Source organism: Corvus hawaiiensis, chromosome Z (genome assembly GCF_020740725.1).
Source record: "Corvus hawaiiensis isolate bCorHaw1 chromosome Z, bCorHaw1.pri.cur, whole genome shotgun sequence".
Lineage (NCBI taxonomy): Eukaryota > Metazoa > Chordata > Aves > Passeriformes > Corvidae > Corvus > Corvus hawaiiensis.
In genome coordinates this window covers 76,643,486-76,655,281 of record NC_063255.1, presented here as the reverse complement: position 1 = coordinate 76,655,281, position 11,796 = coordinate 76,643,486, and the positions used below count along the sequence as shown (strand labels likewise).

Below are 11,796 nucleotides of genomic sequence, written 5' to 3'. Positions count from 1 at the left end.
GATCTACAGCAGAAAGATGTGGAGGGTTGGATTTTTTTGCTCACTGCATGGGAGTTGCTTCAGTTGCTGTTTTGAAGGTCTTGCCTAAGTTGTTGTCCTAAAATACAGTAAAAAAAGGCTGTGTTTTTGCTAAATGAAGACACAGTGCGTCTGTCTTTCAGAAAGGAATAAAGAAAACATAGATTGCCAATTGAATTTATTCTGCTCCCTTCTAAATCAGCTCACTACTCACGCACAAGCCTCAGGAACATCCCCAATTCCCTCTCTGCCAGCAACTCAGAGCTGCATGGTGCCGTGCTTGCTGTGCACCGGAGAGCACAAAGCAGGCTGGCCTGGTGGCCCTGAATATTTCTGCAGAACGCTCTGCATTTCACACCTTTGCTCTGACTCAGTGCAGAACTCCAGGATTGCAGGTGCTTCCTCCCAGAGCTGTGTGAGGCACTGGCCCCTGCAGATCTGACCTGAGGAGCTGTCGCTGCCTCCCGCTGGCCTCGGTTCCCCTGGCAGAACTGCCGTGCCTGAAGGACGCTGCCCTGTGCTGGAGCCTGCGGAGCAGCCCGGCTCCCTCCCGCTGTGCCCAGGCTGCTGCACACACTGCTTACCTTTCCCAGGAGTTACAGGGCAGCCGGCAGAAGAGCAGCAATCCTCAGCCGGGGCACCAGCCCTCGGCTGCCTTTTGCCTTTCTCTCCTCCTGGGCCGCCTCCAGACGGCCAATGGCACCAGTCTGCGCTGGGCCCAGCACGGCTACGCTTCCCTCGGGAGCAGCCAGCTGCCGCTTTGGCTCTGAGACGGGAGGATTTGCCCGCTCCCAGGAAGAGGCACCCAGCGCCACGCTGCTGCCTCTTGCAGCTACAAGGGCCTCCTGCCAGCCGGCCTCTGCCGAGCCTCAGGCTGCTCTGGGCTCTGCCAGGGCTCTGCTGGGGCTCCGGCCCGGGCAAGGCTGGGCCACTCTCACCTCACGGTCGCTGACAGCTCTGCATCAGACGAGACCTTTCAGAGCACCCTCGCTGACCTTTCTGCTTTCTCAGCTGAGCAAGACTCTCCTCCAGCCAGAGATTGCACTCAGGGATACAAATCCAAGTGGCAGGAACCCCAATGCTCTCGAGTCACAGCTGAACGCCTGCATCTGCACAGGATGTCTTGGCTGCACCACTCCTCCTCTGGTTTTGCCTGCAAATGCCATTGCCCTTTCTGCCTCAACTACAAGCACAATTGCTGGACAAAAAACGGCCAGTGTGCCGTATTCCAAAGGCAGTGTGGTTTGGAGAGGATGAATGAAGAAGAGCCTGCCCCACTTATAAACCATACCAAAGAAGTCATAAGTGTCACTTTCCACCTTTAAGGAACAACGGACAATTCAGAAGGAAATCTTGAGCTTAATCACAAGGTGAGAAATAAGGAATCTTACAGATGAGTTGGGGTTCCAGAAACTTTATTTATTTGCCATCCATGTAGAGTACAATTGTACTCTACAATCCTAATCTAAACTGGTCATGAAGAAAATAGTCCTGAATGGATGGATTGCCACTGCCATCTTTTCTCCTCCTCCTTCCACTTCTTCACTGACTGGATCAGTGGCAGCAGGATGGACACAGGCTTGGCTGATGTTACAAATGGATGCTGCCCAAAGGAAAAAAAAGCCAGCCAAGAAAAATGAGCCATGGCTTTCCAAGCTCAGTGCTTCAAAGGCAGGGGTAATATTTTTAAAAGAAAAGGGGATTTACTCCGAGTAGGTCTAAGGTGTGTGTTGCAACAGTGGCACAGGTTGTCCTGAGAACTGGTAAGTGTCCCATCCCTGGAAACATTCCAGGTCAGGTGGGAAGGGGCTCTGAGCAACCTGATCTCTTTCAAGATATCCCTGCTCATTGCAGGCCACATGGATCAGATGGCCTTTACAGGTCCCTGCCAGCCCAGCCCAGGATTCCTCGCCATTTTCATTTGAAAAGCACCAGAAGTGGAGATGAGGAGGAAGGGGGCTCATCTGATGCCTTGGGCTCCAGTGGAGGAGGAGCCCATCCTCGGACACTGTTTGACCTGCAGCCCCTTTGCATTTTACCTGCAGGAGCTCCTTGGCAGACCAGCGCCGCTCCTCGTTTTTCTGCAGGCAGCAGCTCAGGAAGTGACGCAGCAAAGCCGAGAATAGCTTGGGCTGCTGCAGCTGTGGGGTCCCTCCTGTGGCTATCAGGAGTTTAGCCTGGAGAAAAGGAAACACAAGACTTCACCTGCTTCTTTTGATGCCTTAGGTTTTAACTTTTCTCTTTTTCAAGTCCTGTACTGCCTAGTGTGTAGCTCTGAAGTTTCGTGTGGCCTGTTAGCTACTGTTCTCTCGTGCTAGTTAGACATAACAAAGCCTCTCTAGGTTTGCTCTCCAAGGACACTTCGATTGTCCCAGGGCCCAAAATGTGTAAACTGAAAGCCTCTGAAGAGGGGCAAACTTGGGGTAATTACATCATTAACTGGGGTCAAATTGGAGAATTAACCCTGATACGGAAATGGACCAAACTTACAAAACTGTGAAGAACTCATGACCCAGGCTCCATCTTGGATGTAGCCTTTTGACTGCCCAGGGTGTATCTTTGAAGGCCGTTCAAATAAATACCTATTTTTATTCTCTTATTCTTGTCTAGTCTCTGTTTTTAGGTAGCCACTCCAGGCATCAGTTTCAAGTCTGTAAATGCTCTCCCAGAGCCCATTGTTTAAGCTCAACTCTGCAGTGGCAATTTCTGCCCTGGCAGAGAGGCAGAGATGACTTTCTTATACCAACAAAAAACCCAAACCCCAAAGCAGCTGCAGCTTTTCCAGCATCCAGTGGATCTTGCCTTGGCAGCTGATTTGATTGGCTGACCTAGTTAGGGGCAACTACATCAGCAAAAGCACGTTTTGCTTCTCTGAAGATTCACACCAGCTTGACAGGCAGTTTGGAAGAGGGACTTTGCTCTGTTTTCAAGTGTTATTATATAAAAGGGAGTTATTGCTCAGGTAAGGAAAGAAACATTTGGAACCTCGCATTCGACACAGACACGTTAAGATGCATGCAGAAACATACTGGGATGAAAATGCCTGTTTGGGCACACAGGAGCCACCTGCAGCTCTGTCTCGCAGCAGTCTGCAAGTTCCAGCTTCTCCGATGTGGCAAACGAATAACTTTTCGTGGTCAAATCAGAAGAAGGAGAAATGCCATCCCTATGGTAACCCTCTGCTCTTCTGGATACTCAAGTCAATACATTAATGATGTGCCCATCCCAGAAAGTGCCAGGTAAAAAATGGGAGGTTTTGGCAGGCTCTCCATGTCACCAGGCTGCAGCTTGGTCACGTGGAGAACGTGGCTTGGGCTATGACAGAAATATGGTCACTAAGTGTTTCAGCAACACTGCACAAGAAGCAGAAGATACTATGTGGCCTTTACACCCTCATGCCCAGGTTTTAGGCAAGTGACAAGAAACTGTACAGGGAGTGCAGTTCTTCTCTAGAAAACCACTGCTTTAGAGACTTTGTTGGTTTGGGTTTCTTTCCTTCTTTTCTGGAAATGTAACACCAGCTCTGAGATGTGTGTTTCGTGTTATTAGAGACATCTACACAGACAGACGAGCTGGAACAACTTAAAACCCAAAGGAAAGTGTTGCCTGAGAATGGAGAGTGTTTGCACTCAGGTGAGGCCTGAGTTCCCCCACTGATGCAACCAAAACTACAGCAGATGCTGATGTACTGCAGGGCCATTTTTAGAAGGGGACCTTGGTGGAAGCAGTGCCAGCAGATGGCAATGGGATTTTGTCTGATGGAGGACAGAACACAGGATAGGTGAAAAAGACAGAGGGATCAGTGAGTATTTGCTCCTTACCGAGGCAGGACTTTCATTGCAGTGAGGAACTTGTCGTTCCACCATTTCGATTCCCACAATTCCAAGAGACCATATGTCCACTTTGGGGCCATATGGTTGACCTTTCACAACCTCAGGCGCCATCCACCAAGACGTGCCGACCACTGAGCTCCTTCGATTCTGCTCAGGGGTGAGCTGAGCAGAGATGCCAAAATCAGCTGAGGGGAACAAAAAAGTTCTGTACAATTAGGAAACCAAGCGAAAGAACTCCCCACTGTAAGTCTGCGAATGCATTGTTGAATCTCCTGGAAATCCATCCCTGCTCTGTTTCCTCAGGACTTTAGCCAAGGAAATATGGAAGTGTCTGCTTCCAAAAATCCCCACATTTTTTAATGCTGCCCCCAGAAGTGGCTTTTATTCCCTGGAACCTTTAGATTGTAGCTCCCTCCCTCTGGAAGGGACACACACAGACCCAAACCAGTGCCACTCTGGACTGCTTTTTCCTCGCCACACCTCTGTGCACGTTGCAACTGTGCCTTCGGCTCGCTGCAGGGGTCCCTGCACTGCCACCAGCACCACTTTGGGGGAAGTGGCAGTCACTCAAAAGCAGCCCCAAACCCCACATCCCCGGAACGCTGTGCCTGGCCAAGAATATACCAACCCAGCTTGACAGAGCCGTCAGTTCTCAGAAGGATGTTGCAGCTCTTCACGTCTCGATGGATGACATAGTTTGAGTGAAGAAAATCCAGTCCTTGCAGGCACTGAGAGAGAAAACAGAGACAGGAGGATAAAAATTAGTGGTGTGATTTGAGCACACAAGAAAGGAAACAGCTCTAAAATATTCCCTTTCCAGGGGAATGGAGTGTAATGGCAGAACACAGTGCCATTGAGAGGAAGAGCTTGCTGCTCCAACACTACCTTTCTAAGGGAAGGCACGTCAGCTTTTGAGAGAGCCAACGGGAATTGCTGTTCTAGACTGTCCTCTGCAAGCCAGCCAGAATGACTGCTGCTGCAGTGGATGTGCTTTCTTCATCCAGAGGACAAACAAGGGTTTGCCAAGAAAGAAAGAGTCCCTCCCTTTGCTGTGAAGTGGGTCACTTTTGGGTGGGAGGCTGCATGGCAAAGGTTTTATTGCTGGCCTCAGCACAGACTTGGAAGTATCACATGAGTCACCTTTCAGAAGCAAACAGCATTTTGGGTGCACTGCTATCCTTTTCAGCTGAGGACTCTGAGAAATGAGTCTCTTTTAGCATTAGTTTCAAATTCTGCCACCAGCACCTTTGCTTTTACAGGCAAGGAATGCAGTGAAGACAGGCTCCAGGCAAACATTCAGAGAGGCAAGGTGGAGAACGGCAAATACAAATACAAGAGACAGAGTGAGAATGCAACAGCAGGAGATAAGAGTACAAGAACAGAGCACAGTGAGGGCAGGCACACTGCCACACAGTTCACCTGCTTCCCCATAGCATAGCAGCCACACAGATGCAAAGTTTGGCACATGGAACCACTCCAGTTCTCCGCCCCTGTTTCCCAGACAATCCTGCCCAAGCCCTCGGAAGCACAGGTGGGATTCCTGACCTCCCGACTGATGGCTGCCATCTCATATTCAGATATGTACATCTCATCGATGGCATCACTCAGAGTGCCTCCATCCATGTACTCCATCACCAGCCAGAGTTCATCATCCACAAGGTAGCTGAAAGAAGGAAATGAGGCCATGGAGATGAACGTGCATGGCTAGGCTACTGTTTGGAAAAGACAACGACTGATTCTTGTTTCCAGGTCCCTTTGAAACGAGGACAGACTCAAAGGAATAGATGTTCCCTCTAGGCTGTGCAGTGATTGCAGTCTGTGCTGTGTCAAGGAGAAAGGCACAGCTGTGAAAAAGGAGATGTCTTAGATGGCCAGCAAGTGAAAAATGCAGTTTACTAACAGCCCAGGTAAAAAGCTGTCACACATGGTGTTTATGGAAAAAAAGCACCTAGTCTTCCTGGCATGCACAGCAATGGAAAAGAGGGGCTGCAGTCCAAGGGAAATCCTCTCTTGGATGATTCATCAGCATTTAAGACTCTTGAGAAAAACCAAGCCCCAAGACAACGTGGTGGCAGTGAACTTCGAGGGTATTGACTTAGTAAGATAGCGCTGGTCAAGGCTTTTGAAGAATTTTCCAACTATGTGTGCCAGGGAAGACTAATGCAGACAAAATGCACTCTCTTCCCATCCACTGGAGATGAGTAGAGAAATAATGATTGGTCAATAATTAATGGCTCTATTTTCTGCCACGGACCAAAGCGGGTTTTTGACCTCTCATGCTTGCAGTAGGTAAACAAACATTCATGGGATAAGACCACGACCACTCACCTGTCTAAATAGTTGACCAGGTTGGGATTCCTATTCATCTTCATGACCATGAGTTCATTGACAGTTACTTCCTTTCTCCGCAGTCCTTGGAGATTAATTTTCTTTATGGCCACCTAAAATGACAATGACAATCAGTACCTTGAGAAGTTGGTGGCACGAGACCACAACGCACATGGAGCGAGTGATTTTGGAATGACACAGCCAAGCTGTGCCGAAGTGCCTTGTGATTAGACACTGGAGTAATTAGGAACTGACATTCCAACAGCCCATGTCTCCGCTCCCTTGAGGCCAGAAACAGGACACATGGCCACTGACGTTTTGCCTTGTCCACTTGGTAACAATGGTGTCTCAACTATCACCCACAAAGCTCTGCCCACACTCTCTGCTGAGTGCACAGAAGTAATCCAAGCCTTGCTACTCTATGGATACAGATCCTGGGCTATAAGCAGGGCTTAGGGCTTTTAGGGACACCTTGCAGACCCCTCCCTACGTGCAGTTCCCAAGTGCAGCACTGCAGGTTGCTAAGGAACTACCAGGAAGATTCAGACGTATTTGCTGGCAGCCAGAAATGAGAATTCAGGACTCTGAAGCTGTAGCCACAAAAAAGCAGTGAGATGCTCTAAGGCACCACCTTTGTTTTAGCCACTGAGAGCGAGTGAGCACTTCCTTCTCCAAAAGGAACCACTGCTCTCCTTGCCTTCCTTCTGGCAGCTGAGAAGGACAAACACTGTCCCAAATGTATTTTGCAGGCTGGCACCAGTCTGTGCTTCTTGTGCCTTTGCAGCACAGCTGTCCCGGTGACCCAAAGCTCCAGCCACAACTCACACCAGAGCGGGAAAGCCTTCAAGAGCTGCAGAATCTGCAGGGACTGTTGACATTTACCTCTCCTCCTGTGGCATTGTCGAGTGCTCTACAAACTTCTCCAAAACCCCTAGAAATAAAACAGCAGCAAAGAAAGGAGAAGCTGTTTAGATCTTGGAGTGAAAGCCAGCCCAGACAGGAGATCTCTGCTGTAAGTGCCTAAAACCTGCAGGAGGCATGAGGGGTCTGCCAGAGGGCACATGATGCATTTTTCCTCTCAAGTGCATGGGCACTGGGCCTGTTCCTGAAGCTTTGGGCTTTAGTGCCTCAGCTCAAAAAGAGAGCTTATTCTTTCATCTTGAGTTTCAGTTTCTAAACTGTGTGGTTCTAATCCTGAGCACCGAGTATTTCCTTCAGCAAACTCTTGGAAAGAACTGTTCCTGAGAACTGTTATCTGACAGCTACCGGGGGGTAGGCTGCTCTTTCAGGCAAGCAAGATTCTCTTTCATTAGTGTGGCCGTATGATTTTGAGACATACAAAAATGCTAAGGAAATTAACACACAGCTGTCCCACACTTGAGAGACAGGAGATCTTCCAGCTCCTGTTCCTTGCTGCAGGCAAGACTGTGGCAGCATGGAGATGTCTTTGACAATGCCTTCTGACCACACGTACAAATTCTGCCCAGCACTGAGAGATGGGCCAATCTAACCCCAGTGTCTCAACATGTTTGCAGCTTGCCTGACTTCACACTTGGTAGATGTTCCACCAGCAGAACACCCGGCCCATGGTTTTGTAGAAGAAACTGTGGTTGGACTCACCCACTGCCGATATTTTCCAGTTCAGTGTATTTCGTCACCGGATTTTCCATGCTCACCATTTTGCCTGAGGGAAACAAAGTGTAAGATGCTCACTTTAAAGCAGAGATGCCACCTTCCAGGAGATACAAAAGGCAGCCCCATTGTCTGGGGCTCTGAGCCTTTTGTGGTCATCTGGGTAACAACAACAACAGCGACAAGAACCACAACAGCAACAGCAACAAGCCAGGCAGCTCTGCAGCACAGATGGCCAGCACTGAGACTGATATTCTACAGTCCTCTGAAGAGATCTCTTGAGAGGAAACAAAGCCCAGAGAGATGCATTCCCAGGAGAGGAGGGCATCTTCTCCACCTTTCGCAGTTTGCCAGAAGAATGCCTTTCTCTTTGTAAACCAGAGCAGCTCACGTTGTGACCAATACCAACGGGGCTTTCAGCATCAGGATGCTCAGCCTTTATGGGCAGGCTGAGTTCAAAGATGCCCGTGCCCCATGTGAAGAACCACACTGCTTGTCTTCACCCTGACTGCGCGGATCAGTCGCTCGCATCGGACTCGCCCTCTCAGCTCCGCACGCGTCCCCGTCTTCCCAGCTCGGCACAGCGGCCGTGGGCAGCAAGGACAGCAGTGCTCCTCAGGCGCCGGCGTGGCACGGACAGCTGCCCCGAGGAGATGCTGAGCCTCTCGTGAGTCCAGGCCGTGCGATGCAGAAGCCGGCCCAGACGAGGGGCTGCTGCCTCCCGGCAGCTCCGCGCTGCAGCGGCCGGGCAGCAGCAGGACTCTCTCAGCTAAGGAAGGCTCCAGCTCTGCAGTCGCACCGGCCGTCAGGGGCAGGGCAGGTACCACAGCAAGGCTGGGAAGGGCCAAGGATGAGCACTGACAAGCACTGGCCAGAAGCCACAGCCAGGCCGAGCCCCGTTACAAGCTCTTGCCCCCTTTCAGGACACAAGAGGATTGGCTTTGAGATCAGACACACCGAGGTGCACATCAATGCCCTTTTTGTCCCAACAGGTGATGGTAGACACAGAGTCAACTGGGCTCTGTTCTCAGCCCCACCAGGTCTTACTTGAGAGCCCAGCACTGGCAGCTGTTACGGGCAGGAAGCAGATTAAATGGGTTGTGCTGCAGAATCACAAAGGGCTTCATGTGTTTTCCTAGAGAGTGAGCTGTGCAGGGGTTGGCCCAACGGGCAGCATTCTAACAGTCATGGGAATGATTGGGAATCAGGAATGAAAAAGTGCCACGGATCTGAGGGATAGACAGTGGATGGGCTGGTGGCTCACTCCTGAGGGCAGTGCAGTTTTACCTGACCACACCACATCGATGTGTCTCTTGGACACATCCTTATAAGCATAAAACTAGGATATTAAATAGGGATTGTTATAAAAGTATCTGCTTTTTCTTTGGGGACATGTGGAAAACACCTCTTGCTCTCAATTTGTGCTGTCACTTGATGTTTTTTCAAAGAAGTGGTCATTGGCAAAAATTTGCATTGTCATAAAAACCAACTGTAGATGTAGTAGTGGTAATAGTAACAGTCATAAAAATTACACCAATAAGACACATGAGGCAGAAGAGCTCCTTCAGGATGGAGAAAAACCAACTTCACAAAAAAAAAAAAAAAAGCCCAAACCAAACAAAAAAAACAAAACAAAAAAAACCCCCCACCAACCAAAATCCTTACAAACCCACCAAAAGACAAAACCCAAAAACCAAACCATTTCTGTGAAGATCTTTTGCTCTGATGAATGCTGAGAAATCAGGAGTCTTTAGGAATTAGGAGAATTTAGGAAGCCAAATATTCTGTTCAGTTTGGCCACTAGCACAGAGGACTTGCCTAGATCATTTGCTAGGTCACAGCCTTCTACTGATCCAGGAACAGTCCCTGCTTCTGCCTTCAGCAGAGAGGGAAGCTCAGGCAAACCCAAGGCAGTCTGAGCTGTGCTCAGAGGCAGCAGGAACACCCAGAGCACTCCCTCGCTGCCTCGAAGCACAGCACTTCCTGCGAGGAGTCCTGAATGTCCCTGTGACACCAAACTGCGGAGGAACATTTGGCACAGCTATGCTGACACAGGCCCACAATACACTGTCCCTCACACAAGAAATACACAAGACATACTCAGTAGCTCCAGGAAGTAATCTTCCATCTCCTGTTGATGGGAAGAAGCTGTGTCAGTGTTGGAGCTGAGCAAACTGCCCTGGCTCCACTTCTCAGGCTGGGCTGCAAAGGCTCCTTTAGACAATGCTGCTGCTGCTGGAGCAGGTTCCATGAGAGAGCCTGTGGAGATCTGAGACAAGAAATGAGTTTGTGTCAGAAAGTGTGGCTGGCAGAGATTGCCCTGGGATCACATTTCAAGTGCAGGCCCATAGGAAGCTGCTTTCAGCCACATGCAGGGCTCTTAAAATGGATTTTTTTGGATGTCCACTTCTCAAACCGGATGGGTCAAAACCAAAGGCCTATTTTACTTGAGTTCATGGCCAGATTCATGTTCCATTTTCATGGAGTTTCTGAAGGACGACTGCCGCAATGACTATTCCACTTCCTCCCAAGCACTCTTTTCCCCCTCCAAGGGCTATGGACACACTTGCACCTCCTTGTTCTAATGTTCTACCTGCTCCCATTGAGTCCCCCTTTCTTCCACCATCTTCAGGACGGGCTCAAGCTGCAGCAGGGACAGTTCCTGTGCCCCACGCCAGCCTTGGGGCTCTTTGTGGCCAATCACTTGCTGGAAGTCTTTGCAGGCTGCCAGGTGAGATGTCCACACTTCCACCTCAAGTCAAACACAACAAAGCAGTCAGACGCTACAGCTTATCCCTGTCAGCTGTGGGTCACAGACTGTGAGGAAAGGGAAAGAACAGGTTCACAAGGGATACAGACAGCTTGTTTCAAGATCCATCAGGGTCACCAAGTTGACCTGCAAAAACACCTCAAGAAACAAGGAGAGCAGGAACAGGCCAGCAGGAATCCATTTGGATGACTGCTGGCCAACAGGCCAAAGGACTAGTCGCACTGTCCAGGGCAGCAGCTGAGATTCAGCAGCCCAGGACGTGTCCTTCAGAGAGGCTGTGATAGAGACCACAGCAGGATGACACTCAGAGACATCACCCAGCTCGCCTGCTGCTCTGCAGAGGAAAGGTAGGAAGGGCAGAAAGCACCAGTTTGGTGATTGCAGCGGCTATCTCTGTTTCACTCACTCGCTTTTCTAGAGCCCCTTGCTTTTGGAGTAGAAGATTAATTGCCTCTTGGATGATTTGCATTCCTTCATCCAGCCTCTTCTCCCTTGCCTTGATCCTAGCCTCAGTTTCCTGCAGCTCTGCCTGCAGTTGTTTGTCGATGTTCCGTAAAGAAGAAGAGAGAGGATGTTTCATAAGTGGAGTGGTTTCAGCTCTTACACTTACCTGGTCTTGTAGATCACTCCTGATCCTCTATTAAGCTCTACAACAAACTCTACTAAGGAGAAATCATAGCCTTGGATAGCAATGGGATTCCAAGTGCCTCCAACTAAAGTAAAATGGCCTAATTCAACACTACTGCATATTGCTCTGAATTAGATATTGCACCCTGCCTACTCTCAGCAAGCAACCTTCTCTCTGCAAAGCTGGGCTTTAGTTCTTCAACAGCTCTCAAATGCAAAAGCAGCTATTACACAGCCATGCCTTTGCTATTGCTGCTGCACACACGGAAACCTAAAACTGCATCGCAATCTCTCCTATGGCTGGAAAAGGGCAGGAAAGGTTGAGCAAAAGCACCTTGGCTTGCTGGAGAAAGAGAAAATAAACAGGGCTTCTCCTCCTAGCAAACTACAAACCAAGAGACCAAAAGACAAAAGTGTCACCTGCTGCAGTGCCTAAAGCCCTTGCGTGCACGGAGGGGATGCTTGGCAGGGGATGCAAGGGCACTTGTGGCGAGCACTGTCATGTAGGCATTTAGGGAAGTCTGCTTGAAGGTGCCGCAGGAGCCTCCCTTTCTCCAGCCTAAAGCTGCCTCAGCACCTCCTCATGGC

General features: G+C 49.7%; 1 protein-coding gene across 1 annotated transcript; it reads right to left on the bottom strand.

The window, feature by feature from the left end:
- Positions 1-1,416: 1,416 nt before the first annotated feature.
- LOC125320295 (serine/threonine-protein kinase PAK 3-like) lies at positions 1,417-11,161 on the bottom strand. Its single transcript, XM_048292430.1, has 11 exons — positions 10,988-11,161; positions 10,405-10,563; positions 9,912-10,080; positions 7,800-7,863; positions 7,062-7,110; positions 6,180-6,292; positions 5,397-5,514; positions 4,480-4,579; positions 3,840-4,036; positions 2,058-2,195; positions 1,417-1,621 (listed from the first exon to the last, which is right to left on the bottom strand). The coding sequence occupies exons 1-11, from the start codon at positions 11,159-11,161 to the stop codon at positions 1,493-1,495; spliced, it is 1,410 nt and encodes a 469-aa protein (XP_048148387.1). The 3' UTR covers positions 1,417-1,492.
- Positions 11,162-11,796: the final 635 nt, after the last annotated feature.